Raw genomic sequence first — 24,559 nt, 5'->3', positions numbered from 1 at the left:
TATTTTATACCTAGGCTATTTGAAAATAGCAGATCTACAAGCTCACAGTTGTGAGCTTGTAGATCGGCTATTTTCAAATATTTAGTACTTTTACTTTTGGTACTTTAAGTACATTTTGATGCCAATACTTTTGTACTTTTACTCAAGTATTTTTTTTATTCTGGACTTTTACTTGTAACAGAGTATTTTTATATTGCAGTATTGGTACTTTTACTTAAGTAAAGAATTTGAGTACTTTTTCCACCACTGTACGTCAGCCATCTATGAGTGGTTCTCAAACATTTGTACGTCAAGCACCCTCAAATGGATCTGTATTTGGCCACGGACCCCCATCCTAAAACGACGTTGTGCCAGGGGCCCCATAACAGAAAATATGTGTTAAACTTCCTCGAAAGTATTCCAAATTATTCACAATTTCAAAAAGTTTCGAAAATTGCTAAAATATAATAGGGTTCTTAATTTTGCAGTGGACTCCTTGGACATCGAGGAACCCTGGGGGTCCCCGAACCCCACTTTTAGAACCACTGATCTATTATGGTAGTATGAGACGTCAGTCCTCTCTATATTTGGGCACATAGAGAGAGAGAATGAGAGAGAGAGAGAGAGAGACACACACAGTGCAGACAGATTCTTTGATTTACAGATAGATTCACAGAATGCAGAGAGACATTGTTCTGCTTTCACTAGAACGCCCCCATCGCTCCCCATCATCATCATGAATTATAACAACGCCTTCGGGGCTTGTCGCTTTTGATGCCTCATTGTATAGCCGGAGAGATAAATGATAGAACACAGGCCACCCAAATTAATTGAGGGTTGCCCGTCACCGTAAAGAGATTATGCACCAAATGCTGCAGTGCTGCGTGTGTGTGAGGAAAGTCACTGCACCAGAACCTAGAGCGAGCATTTTTACAGCCAATGGAGCCATTACGGATCATGTTCTAGAGATAGCACTATGCTTGCACCACTTGAGAGAGAAATTGACACACACCGGGTCCCTCTCTAGTCATTTTTAGAGGTATATGTTAGGGGGTAAGATGGTTCGGCTGTAATATGAAATTCTTATTAGCCAGGTGGGTTGTTTTTATATTTTATATCCCTGCGGTTATTGGCCGGCGTGTAAACGCTCCACTGTGCTGTGTTAAAGGGGGGGGGGGACAAAATAACAGGCTGCATATCTCATTTAGCCACATTAACCCTGGTGTACCTAATTTCGGGCATAAGCAACACATTTTCAAAACTTTTCAAAGCTTGTAGATCGGCTATTTTTTTTAATGTTTGAATAGGGCTTAAGCGGTTAATTAAACATGTATGCCCCCACCCCTTTTTTTCTGTAAGCTTATTTTTCGCTGCTGTTGGTATTGTACCGAAATGTAATGTATGATGAATTGAGTTCAATGGACCACAATGGAAACAACTTGACTGTTCGTTTATTCAATCAGTCAATCACACGTGATATGTGTGTGACCCATTTACACCATGCGTTTGTCTGCTTGAGTTTGTGATTAACATTAAGGGCGCATAATCACTCATTACAAACGATCAATTCACCATATTGGATGTTTCTTAATTTTAATACTTTTGTGAAGTTCTCCGGTGAGACCAGTTTGAGACATCTTGTTCTCTATGTGTTCTTCATACCTGTAGACTAATGGAAAACATTGCACGGACACTAAATAGGTACCTGATGTTTTACTGCCATCTGTTGCCAATAGTTTTACATGTTTTAATGTGGTGGTATGGCATTTCTAATGATTCACCCACATCCTTAATTTTCCTCAGGGATATATTGAAAATAAGATGTAAAAAAAAAACTAAAAAGAACAAGCTAATACCAGATTTAAAGCCGCACTATGTAACTTTCCTCTTCTACCCCCGGATTTGAACCCGGTTTCCTGCGCAAGTGCTGAACATTATTTACCATTGAGCTAATAAAGCCTGCCTGCTTGCTCAGGGGATAAATGTAATCTTGACCATCAGGTCAACATTTGTGTCAGATCCTGTGTCTAGGTGAGACATGACCTTTGACACAATTTAAATGTCTCAATAGAAGAGCAAAATACAACCACCCCGATTGTATAAGTTACATATTGTATTAACATACTCAGATACAGATCGGACAAAATTAAAATGTATTCATTAAAAGAAAGTTACATAGTGCCGCTTGAAGCCGATTCTTCTAAATCCCAACAGTTTTCTGAAAAAAACTATGTTTCTATATCAGTGGTGCTCAAACTTTTTCATGTCAAGGACCCCCAAAATAATGTATTTGGCCGCTGACCCCCATCTCAAAATATTTTGTTCCAGGGACCCCCAGAAGCAAAGATTTGAGTTAAAAATGTTCGCTTTAAAACCGTATATATTCAAAGATTTGCATTTTCACGATAAAAAAAAAATAGCAGATCTACAAGCTCGTAGCGCGGCACCTTGTATATCTGCTATTTTTGAATAGCCAAAGTGTAAAATAATGCTTTTTAGCTCAAATAAAAAAAAGTGACACAGATGCGTTATTTGCATCTTCCTGTGTCTATACATTATATTTCACTAGTGCACCCCCATAGATTATATAGAGTATTTTACACTAACCCTTCAACTGACTTTAGTCAAGCACCAGGCCATGGTGAGCATGTTAACACTGACACATCATTTATGATGACGTTAGCCAGATGAAAGAATGCATAAGTGATGACTGAGAGCGCGCCACGACGGATCTCGCCATATTGTGGTATTGTGTATTTGGATGGGGGGGGGGGAATTAAATATTCATACAATTTTTGTTTGTTTACTTCTATTTTGTGAAACTGTTATTGACACTCCTTAGAGAACCCACCGCTCAATCGTGTGCAGGGAGCTCAGTATAAGAAATTATATATCGAGAAACCTCGTATCTCCATGTCTATTTCAACTTAATGTTTTTCTTTCTCGTAAATTAATGCCCTACTTTGTCACACTACAAAAGTAGCAAAAGCAGCCGATCTACAAGCTAAAAATGTGTCGCGATGTGACGCATTTTTGGCTTGTGGTTCAGCATTTTTTTTGCTACTTTTGAATTTGAATCCTGAAAAGTAACAGTTTCGGACATATGAGGTTTTTCCATCCGACAGAGATGGTATTTATTTTGTTTCATTTCTGAAAAACTTTGTGTGTGTGTGCGTGTGCGTGTGTGTGTGCGTGTGTGTGTGTGCGTGTGTGTGTGTGTGTGTGTGTGTGCGCGTGGGGCATGAATGAGCTATATTGGAAAAATAGTGCAGCTGGGTTCCTACTTTGCAGTGGTGTAAAGTAACTAAGTACATTTACTCAAGTACTGTACTTTGAACAAAGTACAGTACTTACAAATCTTAGGTATTTTACAGAGTATTTTCAGTACTTTTACTTCTACCCCACTACATCTCAGGGGCAAATATTGCCTCTACCCACTACAATTATTTCAAAACTTACTAGATTTTGATTATTATTACAAATCATATATTAACCACTTCAACCATATACATTTCGGCCATTTGAAAATAGCCGATCTACAAGCTCACAAGCTTGTAGATCTGCTATTTTCAAAAGATTTTGGTACACAACTTGTGAAATGGGACATTCTGCATAAAGAGTACTTTCTACTTTTGGTACTTGAAGTACATTTTGATACCAATACCTTTGTACTTTTACTCAGGTGAATTTTGAATTCCGGACATTTACTTATTTGTTCTTATTCCTTTACTTAGTATTTCTACATTGCAGTACTTTTTCTTAAGTAAAAAAATTGAGTACTTTATCCACCACTGCTACTTTGTTTTGCGGCCTAATAGAACTGAGTGAAAAGAGTATTATTTTCAGTTGTTTTGCAAACTTTCAGCTGACGCATACACAGAACGTCATTTTTTTGCCCCGCAGCGAGACCCATGTAAATGAGGCTGGTGAAGCATTCATGGCCCCCGCACGCTCATGAGAACTCATCAGGAAACATCATGCTGTTTGCTTAGTGAGCATGCTCTGCGTGTCTCACAGGGACATCGTCTTCGCTCATAACAGGCCATTTAACCCGTTCAAACCGTGTGTAACCACTTTATCCATATTTTGGCTATACAAAAATAGCAGATCTACAAGCTCATAGCGCGGCACCAAGTGCCGCGCTACGAGCTTGTAGATCTGCTATTTTTTGAAAAATCGTGAAAATGTGTGCAAATCTTTGAAATTTTTATTTTTTAAAGAACATTTTTAACTCAAATCTTTGCTTCAAAGGGGTCCCCTGAACTAAATATTTTTAGATGGGGGGTCCACGGCCAAATACATATAATTTTGGGGGTCCTTGACATTAAAAAGTTTGAGAACCACTGATATAGAAACATACGTTTTTCAAAAAAACTGTTAGGATTTAGAAGACATTTGTAGAATCCCCCAGTAGCAAAGATTTGAGTTACAAATGTTTGCTTTAAAAATACACATAATTCAAAGATTTGCACAAATTCTCACGATAATAAAAAAAATAGCAGATATACAAGCTCATAGCGCGGCACTCGGTGCCGCGCTATGAGCTTGCAGATCTGCTATTTTTGAATAGCCAAAGAAATAAAAAAAAATATTTCCCGGTCTAAATGGGTTAAAACAACAAGCCAGCACAAAGATTTGCCACAAAATGCCCCCGGGGGCAAAGTGAAAGTATTTATCACAGAATTATAATTGATATAGAAAAAAAAATCTGGGTTTTATACGGTGTTGGGTTTTCTTTTGATTATATTTAGTAAGGTCTTGTTTTCTTTCGTGTGACGTATAATTAAAGGGCAGTGTCGTGTATTCATGAGCCACTTTTCATCAAATCATGTCCATGACCACACACTGCTGTGCTGCTATTATTAGAGGATGGCCTTAAAAAAAGGAGGAGGAAAAAAAAGAGGAAAACGCAGAACTCACAAACTGGCGTTTCATCAGTGGTGGAAAAAGTACTCCAATGTTTTACTTAAGTAAAAGCATCAATACTGCAATGTAGAAATACTCAGTTACAAGTGAAAGTCTGGAATTCAAAATATACTGAAGTACAAAAGTATTGGTATCAAAATGTACTTAAAGTACCAAAAGTAGAAAGTTCTCATTACGCAGAATGTCCCATTTTAAGTTTTCAAATGTATAAAAATCTTTTGAAAATAGCAGATCTACAAGCTCACAATGCGTCGCACCGCGACGCATTGTGAGCTTGTAGATCGGCTATTTTTAAATGGCTGAAATATATAGGGTTGAAGTGGTTAATGTATGTTTGTAATAATAATCAAAATCTACAAAGTAACTGGTAACTCAAGTTTTCAAATAAATGTAGTGGAGTAAAAGTACAACATTTGGATCCGAGATGTAGTGGAGTAAAAGTATTGGAAATTGGAAGTACTCAACTAAAGTACAAATACCTCAAAATTGCACTTAAAATTACAGTACTTAAGTAAATGTACTTAATTACTTTCCACCACTGCGTTTCATTACTCAGATGGGGGGTGCTATCAGGGCACATCGAGCTAGATTTCACATCGGCGGTGTTAGAGGTGCCTTAATTCATCAATCTGTACCACAAAACCGGCACTCATAATTTCCCAGCCTATAATCAGTTGTACCTGAAGTCAGCGTGCTTGTGATTGCCTTCCAGGAGGAGTCCGGAGGGGCTGTGTTACATTAGCGCGCGGGGGTGATTGCCCTGATTGCTGCACGTGGTCATTTTAACCCGTTAAAAACCCCAGGAAAGCAATGCAAGCATCTGTGTCATTTTAGCTTTGAGCAAAAAAAAAAAAAGCATTATTTTATACTTTGGCGATTCAAAAATAGCAGATCTACAAGTTCATAGCGCGGCACTCGGTGCCGCGCTATGAGCTTGTAGATCTGCTATTTTTGAAAATTTGTGCAATTTTCTTATATATATATATATTCGAACATATACATATATAGCGAACATTTTTAACTCAAATCTTTTCCTTCTGGGGGGTCCCTGGAACAAAATATTTTGAGATGGGGGTCCGTGGCCAAATACATATAAATTCGGGGGTCCTTGACAGAAACGTACGTTTTTCAGAAAACCGTTAGACGACATAACTCATTGAGACCTCAGGTCTTAACGAGTTAAAGTGGACGTTGAAGTTATTCCCCCCCCCCCTCCTCCTCAAGAATGGTGCAGTCACAGATTAGACACACGAACAGCCGAATGCATGTTGAACTACATACAACCTGACCGGCAGCAGCAGTGAGATTGCTAATAGTGAGCCGCAGACAGGGGCCGAATAGAGGGCGTTGTGAAATAATTGGCACTGTGTGTGTGTGTGTGTGCGCCATGCTTTTGCAAGCGATAATGATCTATCTATACTGAAGTATGAACAGGACTGTGGAACAACAGGGGAGCGTGTTACAGTATGTGGTCAATAGCATGTTGCTGCTGCTGGGTAGAAACCTTTAATGAACCCAAACCATTAGCACATGGAAAAGAGAACCCATGTGTTCCAATGGATCCAGTAGAAGTCATTATTAAGTCGCGAGCTCTGGTAAATATTTATAAAAACCCAACAGACCGATGTAACAACTTTGAACCTGGTGTTTCTATTTTGGGAATGTTGTTATAGGCAAAAACAAATGTAAACGATATAATCAAAATGTTTAAAAAATAGCAGGGGAAAATGCAGATCTACACGCTCTCGATACGCGGCAAGCTTTTAGATCTGATATTTTCGCTACTTTTACACAACAATGTCATGCGACGAAGTGTAAAATAGGGCTTATATGGTTAACCCATTAAGACCTGAGAGGCCGATTCTACAAAATGTCTTGTAAATCCCAGCAGTATTCCGAAAATTTCTATATCTATATCAGTGGTGCTCAAACTTTTTCATGTCAAGGACCCCCAAAATGATATGTATTTGGCCGCTGACCCCCATCTCAAAATATTTTGTTCCAGGGACCCCCCAGAAGCAAAGATTTGAGTTAAAATGTCTTGTATATTCAAAGATTTGCACACATTTTTGCAATTTTTTAATAGCCAAAGTGTAAAATAATGCTTTTTATAGCTCAAATAAAAAAATTACACAGATGCGTTCCAGGTCTTAATGGCTTAAATGTTGACAAATAATAGCATTGAAGAAACAAAATACAAGGAGATACAAGGTTTCCGTCCGACTGCGCTGACATGCTTCAGCGAAGTGGTGGCCTTGCGTTGCTTGTGGCATGGAATGGATGTAGAACCTTGTTTATAATGCATGGCTCCGTAAAGACGCCGGTATACACCACCACCCAGTGATGAATGGGGGAGAGGTAATCACTTGACTTTGCCAAAGCTGGAATATGACACAAGTAGACCAGCTACTTAACATCATGCCTGTAACATTAATGACTAATACAATTGCATATTTCCCCGGAGACGCGGAGGAGGTCAAATGATAAAAATGTCCCCCCTTCTCCTTAGGTTTATAATGTATCTCCGCATTGGTGCCCTCATTTTTTATCATTAATTAACCCATTTAGACCTGGAACGCATCTGCGTCACTTTTTCATTTGAGCTAAAAAGCATTATTTTACACTTTGGCTATTCAAAAATAGCAGATATACAAGCTCATAGCGCGGCACCGAGTGCCGCGCTATGAGCTTGTAGATCTGCTTTTTTTTTTTTATCGTGAAAATGTGTGAAAATCTTTGAATATATATTCTTTTAAAGCGAACCCCTCAAATCTTTGCTTCTGGGGGTCCCTGGAACAACATATTTTGAGATGGGGGTCTGTGGCCAAATACATATAATTTTGGGGGTCCTTGACATGAAAAAGGCTTCAGGTCTTAATGGGTTAATCCCGAATGACACAATGAGCACTCAAAATCATGGTGATATATCTGTACGCAGAATTGCATACCACCCATTGACTGTTATTAACAACTGATGGTCCTTATCGTCATAATCATCCGGTTTGTATTTAGAATACTTGTTTATATCGTGAACATGTTTGATCTTGATAATGTCTTGATAATGTAACCATTTATACATGTTTTATAACAGCAGAGAAGGCCTGCTATCTTCTCCCACAATCTCTTCACTTGCAGCCATCATTTTCGGTGAATATCACATCCACCGAGAAACAGAAACGACTCCTGCCATGATAGCATTGTGGAGAAGCCTATTTCCTGCACTGATTATTTAGATCCAGCTGTGAAAACCACTCTCTATTTCTATTGTCTCTCCTGGCCTTTCAGCTGCAGCTTGGGATACTAATGCAGCATTTCTTCCCAATATGCTTGCTTATACTCTTATGCCCATTTTCTAATGAAATAGGAAGCCGTATATAAATATACATATATATATATACATACATATATACACACACACACACACACACACACACACACACACACACACACACACACACACACACACACACACACACACACACGTATATAGGTGTGTACAAAGCTGATTATATTTCAATCTTAGCAGTCGCCCCATTACGGCCTTTTCTCTCTCCATCCAGATTGTTTTCCTGTCTTTCATGTTTAAATTGGTTGTTTTGGATGGCACATATTAAGAGCCCCTTTGCTTTGCCTAAACCCCCCCCCCCCCCTCCCCCCCTGTCTGTCCTTTCTCTCTTCACAGATACTATCTGCCTGTGGGAACACGCGGAGGCTCGTGTATGATTGAAATAGCCACGGATAATGTCACCGCTCAGCATCAGGAGGAATATGTGTCTCACACTATGTCAGAGGTAATCCCAGTTATATAGAGTAGAAGTCAACCCAGGCCACAAGCATTACCATAATATTTAAATAATGCTCCCTATAATAACTTTTAAAGAATGCGTTTTTACAGCGGGCAATATTATAAATGTATGAAAACGGTTATGTAATGCACATGGTGGGATTATGTAATATTTGGTGACATTTTCTTCATAGTTGGCTTAAACGGTGCATTCTGGAACAGGTTGAAGATGTAATGCGTAGACAATCAACATCTATAATGGCTTCATGACACATGTATGTGATAATTATGTAGAATTAGGGCTGAGCCATTGAAAAATGCAATTCTGCAGGCCATACTTAAGCTAATTAAATAGCAACCACCAGACCGAGATTTCTCACTAATGCTACAAGCTGTTGTGGAGTGTGTTAGCAGTGCTACAGTAAATATGTTTTTCCTAACTGAAAAAAAAAAACTTAAATCACCGAAGTCTACATTACATCTTGGTCTAAAGCAGTGGTTCTCAACCTGTGGGCGGGGGCCCACTGGTGGGCCACGAGGGTATTGCAAGTGGGCCCCCAAATAATTGGCTAAACATTACGATTTGAATCATTATATAACGCTCATATTTAATGGTAGGGTAAGTGATGATTGAAATAACCCCTTTCAAGGGGGTCCTAAACACAAGTAAGTGATTTTCTTTGTTTATAATAAGTGTTAAATAGCTCTATATTCTGATAGTACTCATTGCTATAGAGTGTTTGTTCAGTAACAGGAGTCTCCACATCTCTCTTGCTCTTTAGTAAACAGAAAATGCATTTTCAGGTCGGGATACCAGTTTTATCCAATCAGGAGGATAGGGAACTCAGACAGGATACAGATTAAATAAGTGAAATTGGAATTGATGACACAAATAATTGAGCAGACAAAATTGGAACTGGAACGCTATAAAATTAAAGCTGATAAATGGGTACTCTCTCCTGATTGGCTGACATTTTGCAACCCACCTGAAAATGTACTTTCTGTTTATTAAAGAGCTTTTTGTTCTAACCAAAAGAATCACTTACCTTACGTTTAACACATTCCACGCCAGAGTTTAATATTATAATGTACTCACCAGTGCCAGCGATTTATTGTTGTTGTTTTTTTTTCACGTCGCCACAGACCTCGCTAAATACCTTAAGGTCGCGCGTTAAACTGTTTGTAGACACACAGGGTAGCTGCGAGAAATAAATTAAAAAAAAGACCACTTCGCATAGAACTACGCGACTGGCACGCTGCGCAATTATTTAGGTTCGCGTAGAACTACGCGATTGGCACGCAATGTGTTAAAGATAATAAGGGTAATAATAATAATAATAATGTAAAAAAAAAAAAGTCATGGTATTTTTTCTTGTGTTTTCATAGTCATACCCATAAGAACTTAAAGTATGCAACGTTGGTTCCATTGATCCAAGTCAGAACACATTCAAATTATTGTAGAAAAAGTGCTCCTCGGAGCACAGGTCTCCGCCAGGTCAGGTAGGTTATTGTGGGCCAACAATGTTCGGAATTTGCCAATCAGGATGGAATATGAAAAATCGGACAGAACCATCTTGATCACTTGACTATAGAGATCATGTGTACCGATTTGTGTGAAATTTGGATAAAATGTGAAGGCTTAATATCCAAAAATGTGTTTTACATAAGTCGGCCTCTTGGTGGCGCTATAAAAGGCAAATGTGAAAAATGCAGGGCGGATGTTTTTCCTTGGCCTCTAGGGAGTGTGCGTACAAAGTTTCACGCAGATCGGTGCAGTTATAGTTAAAAACACAAATCAGCCTTTTATAGCGCCACCATGAGGCTGATGTGAAAAATGTCAGGTGGCATTTCTTCCTCTGCCTAGTGGGAATGTGTTTGTGAAATTTCATGGAAATCACAAGCTGCGTTCATGATTTGAGGCATTTTGTTCAAAACGGACCAATCCTGCAAATTTTGGAAGGCAACCTTAGCCAATGAGGATGGAATATGGGAAATCGGACAGATCCGTGTTGATCACATGACTATAGAGATACTGTGTACCGATTTGCATGACGTTTGGATAAAATCTGTAGGAGTAATTACTAAAAAATGGGTTTTGCACAAATCGGCCTCCAGGTGGCGCTATAACAGGCCCATGTGAAACATTTGAGGCAGAGGTTCTGAATTGGCATCCAGGGAGTGTGTGTGCACAGTTTCGCAGCAACCGGGCCAACGGTGCCGGAGATTAGCTGGTAACACACGGACAGGACACACACACACACACACACACACACGGACACACGGACGGAAGGACGGACAGGGGGTAAAACATACTCTCTCGCCATGCCTTTCGGCCTGGCGGAGACAATTAAAATAAACGGATTGTGTAAAATGGCCAGATGGCCCACCCAGCTGACTTCACAGCAAAACCACCTACACAACTCAACTCACACTTTCCTCTGAGATGTGACCTTTCACCAGACACATTCCTCAGTAGGTCAGTTCACTTTTACTTTTCAAACCATGTGCGAAGGTCATATTCTATCCCATATGGTAACATTTTACTGTGCCAAATTGGCAAAATCTCACTTCACAATCACGTACACGACTCATCACATTATGTCAGATGGGTGGGTTGGCGATTGCTTTCAAGATTTTCATGTGGGCACTGATCCAGAAAAGGTTGCCACTGGTCTTGGTCTAAAGGCTGAGCCTGGTCAGGTATTCAGGTTACCTGATAACTTGCTAACTAGTAGGTAAGAGCACGCACTCCACAGTCGTGGGATAATTATTTTTAAGTCAAAATAAAAAGCATAACATAAGCAAAGATCATACATGACAAAAACATATAAGATATGAACATATAGAATAGAAGGTACTGTATATAGGAGCATATAAAATAAGATAAAATGTGTGTGTAGCGCAATGAATTCCATTCATTCCATTCGAATGTACATTGTAGTGTATGTTACAGTGTACTATATCGATTCATCCCTGTTGGGTGGAAATCGTGTATGTCCGAGACCGTACCTTTTCATGAAATGGAAAAAATAACCAGTGTTCCAATGGATCCAATGTAGTTATTATTTAGTCACTCTTAGTTCTCTCTTTTTAATAATTTTCATTGATTAAATATATTAAAACCCACAGACAGACCTAACCACTTTTACCTATTTTGGGTGCAAATTGATCAAAATTGTTCAACAATTGTGAAGAATAGCAAAAAATCGCTACTTTTGAAGTGAAAAGCATTTTTCTTTTTGTAAACAACATAAAGATGAAATATGGAGATACAAGGTTTCTCCCCGACAGCAGCGATATAGAACCAAAGCCACCCAGTCCAAACCAAAAGATATTTCTATATTGTATTGGTTTCTGCACAGCTTTTTCAAACCATATTTCAGGATTTAAATGGATTTGCCACGCGGGCGAGCGGAGCAATATATTGCTTAGCCATATACTCACTTGATATATATTTGTTTTAATGAAAATTGCCATTCTGTGCAAAACACAAGTTTATTAAACAGAAAGGTTGGGTTATATTGGCAAAGACTGGTGGTTTGGTGATTGATATGAGATTTGATTGATGTTTAAATTGCATAGTAATGTTGAGGAGAGTGTCAGAGTTAATATGAACCTGTCACAGAATGGACAAGTATGTGTAATTGGGCGGTTATAAAGGTTAATTATTGTTTCATAGATAAACCATGAAACATCAGCATAATCAACATTCTGTGAATATGGTATGTAAAAAAACAAAGAACAAAGAAGGTGGTACCCATTACCAAAGGTCACTGATTTAGCATTATGATTATGGTTTTTCATTATGGTTTTGTGGTATAACTTTTGGAGCCCTACAGTATGTTTGTAACAGATATAATTAGGCCTAGCTTGTTAAATGGACTGTTGAGGTAGAATAAGTTGTTGATTCATGGGGTTGCTCTCCATTAATTCCACCTAATTGCCTCGCACATAATCTTGCTGGAATATTGTATTTATTTTTGAAAGCATTTTACCTCCTTCGGGATGTGTGCCAGGGTCATGTAATCCTATCACTTTAAATTATGTGCATTATAATTCTTAATTATGTTTAGAGCATGTCAAACTTCATTTGTATCGAATATTTCATACACAAAGTGGCTGCCTTAACCATATGAAGTGAACCCTAGTATGCCTGTTCTGAGCATAATGGGGACAAATGAGGGAACATTGGCAAAAATAGGAGAACATTCTGACGAAATAGGCGAACATTGGTGAAAATAGCAAATCTACAAACTTGCACATCTGCTATTTTGCTATTCGTCCTACAATGAAATATATAAGGCTTCAAGTGAGGCTTCAAGTGATCCCAACAATATTCTGAAAAACTGATGTTTCTATATCAGTGGTGCTCAAACCTTTTCATGTCAAGGACCACCAAAATTATATGTATTTGGCTACGGACCCCCGTCTCAAAATATTTTGTTCCAGGGACCCCCAGAAGCAAAGATTTTAGTTAAAAGTGCTCGCTTTAAAAATATAAATATTGAAAGATTTTCACACATTTTTATGATTTTTCAAAAATAGCAGATCTACAATTAGGTAGATCTGCTATTTTTGAATAGCCAAAGTGTAAAATAATGCTTTTTAGCTTAAAAAAAAAAAAATGACACAGATGCGTTCAACTGTTGTAAGCTATATTGGCCCATACATTGTATGATGTTGTGCAATTTAGTAAGCGATAAGAATAAATAAGTTAGTGTTGTATTTTCGCCTTTGTTTTGTAGGCAACATTTGGACCCATATTTCTTGGGAATGTACCATCCCATGGGGAGGCGTATGACAGCCCGGTGGGAGTGGAGAGATTCATTGGGTGCATCAGAGAACTCCAGGTCAACTGGAAGGAGGTTGACTTGATGGGTGAGGCGGTGAGAGGGAGGAACATCCACAACTGTGACCCGCCCGTCTGCCAGCATCTTCCCTGCCGCAATGGAGGAACCTGCATCAGGTACCAGGTCACCTTTTTAAAGTTCAATGGAGGAACCTGCATCAGGCATCAGGTCACCTTTTAAAGTTCAATGGAGGAACCTGCATCAGGTACCAGGTCACCTTTTAAAGTTCAATGGAGGAACCTGCATCAGGCATCAGGTCACCTTTTAAAGTTCAATGGAGGAACCTGCATCAGGTACCAGGTCACCTTTTTAAAGTTCAATGGAGGAACCTGCATCAGGTACCAGGTCACCTTTTTAAAGTTCAATGGAGGAACCTGCATCAGGCACCAGGTCACCTTTTTAAAGTTCAATGGAGGAACCTGCATCAGGCACCAGGTCACCTTTTAAAGTTCACGTAATCCACAGGTTTTCAAAGTGGAGGCGGCAGCCCCACAATTTGGAGAGGAAAATTAAAGGAGAGGTACATAAATAAATAGATGGATGGATGGATGGATAAATAAATTATTAAATGAATAAATAGATGTTGCACTGACACACTGAATATTTTATTTCTGTTCAAAAAAGAAGTAAAATTAATTGTGCCAGTTTAACCAGGTTCAATATCGTTCAACAAATGTTTTTAAAAAATCTGTAATATATACATATTTCTTTTAAGATGTGGTACCTAACAATAGATGCCAAAGAAATTGAAAGACAATTTTTTTTGTGTATTCTTATATCAAAAGTCCCTAAAAGGCCAATGTTGCTCTACTTGAACATACAGTACAGTAATATGATCTAATGAGCATGTTGTTGCTGTCAGGCAGAAACCTTGTACTGTATCTCCATGTGACGTGTTGTGAGCTTGTAGGTCATCTATTTGAACTATCTTTGAAAGGATTTGGAAGTCAACATAAAAGTGATCAATTCTGTCTGAACCGATATTGAACCAATGGAAACTATGAACAAACAAACAAACACTAAATAATAACTATATTGGATCCATTGGAACACTAGGTTCTTTTTTGTATTTCCTGAAAAGTAAAAGTTTTGGAGATATGAAGTTTCCACCCGACATTGACGATATGCAATAAATGAGCACAGATCATGGCTGTATTATAACTGACTGTAGTCATGAGAGTTCAGTCTCCAGACCTGTTGTTGCCTCAGGTCCATGTTATATGATGTCTAAGTGGTGTCCAGCTCATACTTAGGAGTCCATTAGCACCAATCAATTTCAAAATGTTTCAGTAGACCAGGTTATTATAAGCTGTACCTTATCTAAAATGTGTCTTTGTAAATCAATATCACAGTAACAATGACGTTGGTTTCCACCATCATTACCGTGTATCATTTTGTGTGTGCTAATGCAACACGCTAAACACGGAAGTGTGTACGCATTAGCACACATATACGTGTACATTACAAAGTTGAGTATTACAAAGTTGTGTGTACTGTAGGTGTTTACATATTCTAAATGATGAATGAATTGGCTACATAGTTGTAATACTCAGATATTTGGTTTAAAAATTGTTACAGTTCTGTGGTTACAGTTTATTATGTGCTGCCACAATTCAAGGTTCTTCAGATGTAAATGTCTGGTAACAAATTATGTACCGAGTGAGTCTAGACGTTGTTTAATAATGTTTTGGACTAAACAACACTGATGCTCTTTTCTTTAACCCATTAAGGCCTGAGGTTCCGACTCTACAAAATGTCTTCTAAATCCTAACAGTAAAAAAATAATAATAATGTTGCTATATCAGTGGTTCTCAAACTTTTTCATGTCCTAGGATTTTCGTGGCCCTAAGCAAGATTTTTTTGATTGCCCCCCCCCCCCCAAACACCCCCATTATAAAATCATTGTTATTTTTTATTGCATACTAAAATAATAACGCTAGTTGTTGGATAGGAGATACATGACATAATTACAATAAAAGTAAAAAAAATAACCCTAGTGGTTGTGGCCCTAAGCGACCGCTTATGTTGCTTATGGCAGCGGCCGGCCCTGTGTCAAGCACCCCAAAATGTACATGTATTTGGCCACGGACCCCCATCTCAAAATATTTTGTTCCAGAGACCCCCAGAAGCAAAGATTTCAGTTACAAATGTTCGCTTTAAAAAATATATATTCAAAGATTTGCACACATTTCCTTGATTTTTCAAAAATAGCAGATCTACAAGCTCGTAGCGCGGCACTCGGTGCCGCGCTACGAGCTTGTATATCTGCTATTTTTGAATAGCCAAAGTGTAAAATAATGCTTTTTAGCTCAAAATCTAAATGACACATATGCGTCCCAGGTCTTAATGGGTAAGACTGCGTGTGCGTGTGTGCGTGTGCGTGTGCGTGTGCGTGTGCGTGTGTGTGTGTGTGTGTGTGTGTGTGTGTGTGTGTGTGTGTGTGTGTGTGTGCGTGCGTGCGCATGTTATTTGCCACACACTTTGTGCATGCACTGTGCATTTCCTCCATGAGTGGGTGTGATGGGCCGTGGACAACATGTGAACTCTGGTTTTGGGTGAAGGCAGGGGAGTGGGATTGGGGTTAACCTGTGTTGGATACAGACAGACCGGGCAGATACAGGCAGAAAGGGGCCGGGGGGCACAGTGAGTGTCAAACTCATTTTAGGGTGCGGAGCCAGATTGATGAAAATGTGATTTTGTGCGGGACGGATTACTCTTTGTCTGAACGCGTGCGTGTGTGTTCATGCTCCCAATGCTGAAAGGCACGAACGCTGTCATAGTTTTGGGTCACAACGACGCACAAAACATGATGGATAGCATCACTTAATTTATACTCCGTCCTATGATGTTGACGCGTGTCAAATGCCACGTGTTGTGAGCTTGTAGATCATATTATGTCGTACTACAAATTATAAATCGGTCTTTATAGGCTACAGTGGTGGGAAAAGTACTCAAATTCTTTACTTAAGTAAAAGTACCAGTACTGCAATATAGAAATACGCTGTTACAAGTAAAAGTCCAGAATAAAAAATGTACTTGAGTAAAAAGTATTGGCATCAAAATGTACTTTAAACTGATTCTGATTCTGATTCTGATTCTGAAAATGTACTTAAAGTATCAAAAGTAAAAGTACTAAAATATTTGAAAATAGCAGATCTACAAGCTCACGACGCGTCACATCGCGACGCGTTGTGAGCTTGTAGATCTGCTATTTTCAAATAGCCTAGGTATAAAATAGGGCTAAAGTGGTTAATGTATGTTTTATCATATAATAACTTACATCTGAAAAGTAACTAGTAACTAAAGTTTTCAAATAATTGTAGTGGAGTAAAAGTACAATATTTGCCTCTGAGATTTAGTGGAGTAGAAGTATTGGAAATTGGAAATACTCAAGTAAAGTACAAATACCTCAAAATTGTACTTAAGTACTGTACTTAAGTAAATGTACTTAGTTACTTTCCACCACTGATATCATATATTGTATTAGTTAGTTAATAATTTGTCAGGTATGTACAGGAGCTTTCCACATGCAGTGTGCATGCATGCATTCAGTGGCCTTTAAGGGATCCTATGATGTGAACCGTGCATCCTGCCACAGTGCAGTGTGCTGTTAATATGCTTATAATCAGAGCATATGAGGTTTGGCACTCGGTACAACTATTGATTTTGCTAAAGGAATAGGACAATTCCAAGCAGAAACCAAGCCAGCTTTATACCTTCCCACATTTTAATCATAACAACGAACACATTCAGACGGGAAAATATATGATGCATCCCACTGTTTGTAGAAATGTTCTGAAGTACACTATACGATTATATCTTATTATAATATGGACGTTTCATAAAATGATGTTGAATGTGTGGCCGTTACTCTCATTAAAACAACTTAAACCCTATATATACACGTTGTTGACTGGTGTCCCCCAGGGGTCTACTGTATACTTGGTCCCCTACTTTTTTTTCTCCCCTCTAGTCTTCACCAAATGTCTTTGAAGAAAATATTAATAACCGATGTACAAGCTCACAACGCAGATTGTAGATTGGCTATTTTCACCTTTTATGACATGCCCAGAATAGGGAGGCTAGGGCAGTGGTGGAAAGTAACTAAGAAAATGTACTCAAGTACTGCACTTTTGAGGTTTTTTTATTTTACTTGAGTATTTCCAATTTTCTATACTTTTACTTCTACTCCACTACATCTCGAGACAAATATTGTACTTTTTACTCCAGTACAATTATTTGAAAAAGGGGGGGTCCGCGATGTTTCGCGGGGGTCCGAAGGGGTCCGCGATGTTTTGCGGGGGTCCGAAGACTCCCAGGGGGGGGTCCGCGATGTATTTCAACCACGTTAATAACAACACTTCTGCATGTGGCCCCATGTGCTCTGTGTCGTTTACATACAGTTGCCAGGTTTAATGAGAGAAACAAGCAACCAGGTTAATCAAAACAACCCCAAAATAAGCGAGCCCTTCAACCCGCAGCGTTGAACTCTAGAGGTTCGGGCCGCAACGCCGCCCAAATTTCTAGTTTTTATACATTTGAAAATGTGTGAAATGGGACATTCAGCATAATGGGTACTTTTACTTTTGGTACTTTTACTTTTCGTACTTTAAGTACATTTTGATACCAATACTTTTGTACTTTTACTCAAGTAAAGTTTGATATCCGGACTTTTACGTGTAGTAATTCTGCATTGCAGTGTTGATACTTAAATAAACAATATGAGTACTTTGTCCACCACTGTGCTAGGGTTCATGTGGTTCATGTGGTTATTATGCCCCTCTGTGACAATCTTTTGATGTGGAGGCTGCGTGTGCAGCCTCAAAGCCCTGGGGGAATGACGTGCACAAGTGTGGCCTATACATACTGTACCTTACACACAGGCATAACTAGATCCACCAGCAAGTGGTGGTACTGTATGTAATTATAAGTAATATACAGTGAGGGTGCTCAACTGGGCAAAAGTCTCAGCGGAACTGACACTCCGTAGCGGGGTGAGTACCGAACCAATTAAAAACGCCGGGGCAAATTATGTGCACACTTGCGCACACCTTCCAAACAAGGCTACTCTAGTTCTACCAGCAAGTGGTGGTACGTAATTATAAGTAACATAAGGGTGCCCGAGTGGGCCAAAAGTCAGCAGAACTGACACTCTGTATAGCGGTGAGTACCGACCCAATTAAAAGCGCTGGGCAAATTACCTGCACAGTTGCGCACGGCTTCCCAACATGCGTACATAGATTCAGCAGTAAGAGGCGGTACGTACAGTCATTATAAGTAACAAGGGTGCTCAGGTTGGGCAAATAAAAAGAGCTGATACTCTGTACCGATGAGTACCGGGCCCAATTCAAGCACCATCTGCAGCAATTTTGTCGTTCATGAATAGTCCAATTTACTAGACCTAGTGTACTTGAAAGAACCATCTGAGCACATTCCCTGTAATCAACCTGCAGACTTCAGTGTGGGAGGGTAGACCATGTAGAATGTTATTTTCAGAGAGAAGAACATCGAATTGGAGATGATTGAGTCCATTGGATTGGAACCTAACTAAGCGTTCTGATTGCTACCCTGTCCATTTTCAGAGTCGTGCTACAGTACATGATGCGTTGACAGCAGCTCCATAAACTGGTCAGTGGCAAAGAATAGGACAATTCTGACTGTCGTCATGAGGGTTCAGCATGCAGACCTGTTGTTGCCTCAGGTCCATGTTATATGATGTCTAATATATGATGTCTAAGTGGTGTCCAGGCAGCCTGTAGAGAACCCTGACGTACCGTAGTCATATACTTAGGAGTCCATTAGCACTAATCAAGTTCAAAATGGTTCAGTGGATCAGGTTATTATAGAGCTGCACATTACATTGTCTTGAGTTTATCTTTGTAAATCAATATCACAGATCATTATATCATGGTGTGTGTGCTAATGCAACACTCTTAAGACAGAATGTGGGCAGAGCGTCTAACGTGTGTACACAAGTACATACGCACGCACTAACGAAAAACCTTTGTGTGCATATGGCGGTGGTGGAAAGTAACTAAGTACATGTACTCAAGGACTGTACTTAAGTACAATTTTGAGGTAATTGTACTTTTGAGTATTTCCAATTTCCAATACTTTTACTTCTACTCCACTACATCTCAGAGGCAAATATTGTACTTTTACTCCACTACAATTGTATGAAAACTTTAGTTACTAGTTACTTTGCAGATTTAAATTATAACATTATAAAACATACATTAAACACTTTAGCCCTATTTTATACCTATACCTATTTGAAAATAGCAGAGCTACAAGCTCACATTGAGTCACGAAGTGACATGTTATGAGCTTGTAGATCTGCTATTTTCGCTGTTCACCGTACAATGGATTGTATATAGGGCTTAAGGGTACTGTACATAATGAAAGGAATCTGCTTTGTGGCGATATGAATTGCTAACTCGAACCGAAGAGTTGTTTTCAATCACCTCTGACCTTTCTTCCTTCATTCATGGTCTGTACGTCTCATTATTATGCACACGACCCTTTACCTCGCATGCCAGACAGTTGTACGTGTGTGTGTTACTCCAGTTTACAATGTTCTTTCCACTTAACCCGTCCAGTAAATTGGCGTCAGAATGTTTTCTTTGCTACACCGCGATGGTATCAATTAACCGCTGCAATTAACCGGATGCATCTTAATGTTGGCATCTTAATTGCTCCGAGAATACAAACAAAGGGCAACCGGTGTCATTCTAATCCCATCATCTAATACCATTGGCAACGGAGTGGGCGTTACAATGATCTGTCTGCGTAATGAATATCTGGCAGTAGCCTCGTATCTCCATATGGAGAACTTTTTATACAAATAAATAAATGAATAGCCGATCTACAAGCTCACAGCGCGCCATATCGCGACACCAATTTGGGAGCTTGTAGATCTGCAACGTCACATCCGACTACTTCTTCTCTGAGTGACGATCGATCATTCCAAAGCTGTGTTAGGTCGCCCCTTGTGGAATTTAAAAAAAGAAGAATTTTTGGAAAGAACGCATCAATGCGATCTTGGCCATCAAGTGATGGATTTGAAAGAACGCATCAATTTTTTTAATTTACACACTTTGGACAGTTTTTGACAAAAAAGATTTCCCCCCCGACAGAGACTATGCTTTATGCATCTTCATTCACACAAGACATTTAAGGTCAGCCGTTCAGTCCGTTGACCTGAAGGAAAAGAGTAAAGAACTTTACTCTTTCCTTCCTGTTCCAATGTCATCACCACCTCACATCTCAGCCCTGTCACTGCTTAACCCATTAAGACCTGAGGCCGATTCTACACATTTTTATATATATCTAGGGCTGGGACTTTAACTGATTCATTGCGATTCATTAATTACAGAAAAAATAACGCACAAAAAAAAGAACGCATTTTAATCACGCTTATTTTTGCACCACAGAACCTGTGTGAACCTTGTCACTGGACTAGTTTCAGGCATAGGCCTACCGATCATACCGCTGATCATACATTTATTATTTTGGCCAAGGATATTGAGGGAGAGTTTGACTGAAAGGTTTTATTTTTGGTATTTTTTTAATCAATATGGAGTAACTAAAATGTTGGTAAATCAACAAAGTTGACTTACTGACTTACTGTCAAGGCCACTTAAGCAACAGAGAGTTTTGTTTTTGTTAGTTTGGTTTGTTCATACAGGATATTGGACAAATAATGTCATTGAAGACTTCTTTATTTATTTTATTTTTCTAATGGTCAGGGTTATGGTTAGGTTTCCACTGTTCTGGAGTGTACTTGAAAGTATTGTGTAGTTGGAAAGTATTGTGTTTTACTTGTGCTTGAGTTTACAGAATGTCCTTGAATTTATATTGGCTACCTGAATCTGAATATATTCCTAAAATTGCACTGATCTGTTTAGTACCACCTTGATAAAAAAAATAAACTATGTTGTTGCTATTCATTGATTCACTTGTATATCAAAATCCATTTGAATTGAAAAAAATATGGCTTCTCAGGTCAAATATTGATATGCAATTAAAATGTGATTAATTTCGATGAATTAATTACAAAGCCTATAATGAATGATATTAATTATTTTAATCGAGTCCCAGCCCTACTATTTATAAAAAATATCTATTTTTGAATAGCCAACGCCAAAGTGTAAAATGACACAGATGCTTTCCCAGTTCTAATGGGTTAAATCAGCATGATGTTACTCCATTAAGTTGATTAAGTTGATTGGCCTGGCTTGGGGAGTGATTGTAATACATTTGAATAGATCATTATTTCATCAAAGCATTTAGTGCTTTGTATTTTTTCCATTTTAGACACTCTTACCCAGAGCAACAAGTAATCAAGTCGGGGTCTTTCTCAAGGACACTTATAAACCTAATTTATGCTTCCGCTTCCTTTCGTGTGACACTTCAAACTGAATGTGCTTTGAACTTTTTCAGTTGAAAAATATGCTTTTGGGGGCACGGTGGCGCAGTCGGTAGCGCTGTCGCCTCACAGCTAGAAGGTCCTGGGTTCGATTCCCACGGGGGCGTGTCTTCTCCTCCGCGTCATCAGCACCCATACCCTAGTTGGGGTTGGCGAAAGGGCCTACTCTGTGTGGAGTTTGCATGTTCTCCCCGTGTCTCCTAGGGTAGTTGATACCCTCACAAAAACATGTAGTAATCCTGGTCACTATAACGCCTCCCCCATGACAGCCGGGGCGCCTGATGGAGGGGAAGGGAACTGGTTGGAATAACGTGTTCCTTCCACGCGCTACGTCCTACCGGGGAAACTCCCCCCTGTCAGGTGACAAGAATGTCAGTTGGCTCTCATGCATTGAAGGAGGCATGAGCTCGGCCCTGGGCTCCTTAGGCTGGCGGGGGGAGTGTAGTGCCCAGGATCACTTACATAATTGGCACCGGGTGAAAAACGTTTACAAAATCGTGGGATAAAAAAAATAGCAGTACTTCAAGCTCATAGCGCTCGCACAGAGCGTTTATTCACAAGCACAATGTTCGCATGAACTTTGTGTTATTGGCACAAATAGCTTAGCTGCCTGAAACAATGTAAGCATGGACTTTTCTCATGGTTGTGGTATAATGACTTGCCCGGGTCGTTACACACAGCCATGATCAAATGAGCAGCCTCCTCTTAAACTTAGCATAATACTGAGTACACATCGTAATACGTAATACTCTGAGTGCGCACAACCCCGGGTATGGACTAGTGTTGTAAATTGCACATTATGTGAAGTGGACCAGCCCTTGAGCAATGCACTTAACCACCATTGCCAGGGTTACCTGGTGGCCAGCAGTAGACGAGCTCCCAGGTATGAATATAGGTAATGCCCGTCTCATACTTCGACATACGACAGTGTCGTATGTCGAAAATAGCTGACCTACAAGCTCACGACGCGTCGCATCCACTTGTAGGTCTGCTATTTTCGGCGCGCGGCACTGCCGTCCGACAGAGCTGCAATTAGGCTTAAGCATGAGCATCAGTGCTCAGTCCAAAATATGTGCATCCAATTTTAGACTCACTCCTAGAGTTTTTTTGCCACTAATTTAGATCTGAACATCTTAGATTATGACAGCAAATAGTATAATTACGGTTCCGTAATAAATTCAAACCATGATATATCTGACTAATTCATAAGTCATCAATAATTAGATGAAATATATTATGTACACAGACGTGTGTGTGTGTGTGTGTGTGTGTGTGTGTGTGTGTGTGTGTGTGTGTGTGTGTGTGTGTGTGTGTGTGTGTGTGTGTGTGTGTGTGTGTGTGTGTGTGTGTGTGTGTGTGTGTGTGTGCGCGTGTGTGCGTCTGTCTGTGCCTGTGTGTGCTCGTGTGTGTCCGGATCTAATCTCGCAAATCGCTCGACCGATCAGCACCACATTTCTTCTGCACACTGCCAGTAGCCCAAAGAAGTAGATGTCTTTTTTTTTTTTCATTAGCCACTGAGAAAGCTGCAACAGTCGACCAACCTGTCAGCATTCTCAGTTTAACCACTTACTTCAACCCTGTCTGATACAGTTAGGCTAAGAATCTTACCAGTCATTTACTTGCTGAAGTGCTTTAGATGTTCATATTTAGCCTAGGAGATAATAATATAGGTTAAAGACATAGGGCCCTATCTCGTGTGGCATCTTATCCATTATGCCTATTATATCTCATTTATTACGCTTTTTTTAATTTTTAATTTTTAAAATTTTAAAATAACGCGTCTTAACGGCTATTTTCACTATTTTAAAATGTTTTTTCAGAATAATAAAAAATGCCTAATACGATTAGGCATAATGGCGCCGCACAAGATAGGGCCCATACTGTGCATGGGAAAATTTGGCAAGTGATTCTCTTTTTAGATTAATGACAAGAAATAAACGGCCAAATCAGTTGTATTCTTGACAAGATCATTCAGAAATCAATGCATTGAATTGACTTTAGACTAGTACTAGACGATATATTTTATATAAGTGTTTTTGTAGCACTTTTCCAACAGACATAACCTGGATGAACGAGGGCCCATGGTGTGAATCGCTCCACTCGAGGTTAAGCCAAACCCTGCTGGGTTAATAATGTTTGTGTAAAGGGATTAAGATAACTCAGGGCTAAATTTTAATCCAGGGTTAAAGAATAGCCTTGTCTTAACCCATTACAACCGGGAAAGTGTCCGTGTCATTTTAGATTTTAACCACAACCACTACATTTCCAAATGGTAGAAAATCTAGTCAGACAGACTTTAGTAGTTCTTGAGGATAATTTATAGAGTGAAGATAGATGGATACAGTATCTGTAGTATGTTTCATGTAAATCATGAAATCATGGAGTAACCACTGTAACCATTATTTTATACTTTGGCTATTAAAAAATAGCAGATGAGGCTGGCGGGGGGAGTGTAGCGCCCAGGATCACTTAGATAATTGGCACCGGGTGAAAAATGGTTACAAAATGGTGGGATAATTTTTTTTTTAAAATAGCAGATATACAAGCTCATAGCGTGTAGATCTGCTATTTTTTTTTCTTGAAAATCGGTGC

At 39.3% G+C, this 24,559-nt stretch overlaps 1 protein-coding gene across 1 annotated transcript in view; it reads left to right on the top strand.

Annotated features, from left to right (window-relative positions):
* eys (eyes shut homolog) overlaps positions 1-24,559 on the top strand; it is a gene marked incomplete at both ends in the record, with an annotated part of 383,646 nt that overhangs the window by 327,504 nt on the left and 31,583 nt on the right. The window contains 2 exons of the mRNA XM_080449567.1: positions 8,588-8,696; positions 13,435-13,655. Of these exons, the coding sequence (XP_080305693.1) occupies positions 8,588-8,696; positions 13,435-13,655 (330 nt within the window). The remainder of the gene's footprint in view (positions 1-8,587; positions 8,697-13,434; positions 13,656-24,559) is intronic.

The sequence above is a fragment of the Gymnoscopelus braueri genome, assembly GCF_963280865.1.
Source record: "Gymnoscopelus braueri genome assembly, chromosome: 14".
Taxonomy (NCBI): domain Eukaryota; kingdom Metazoa; phylum Chordata; class Actinopteri; order Myctophiformes; family Myctophidae; genus Gymnoscopelus; species Gymnoscopelus braueri.
This window is presented reverse-complemented; position numbering and strand designations above follow the sequence as displayed.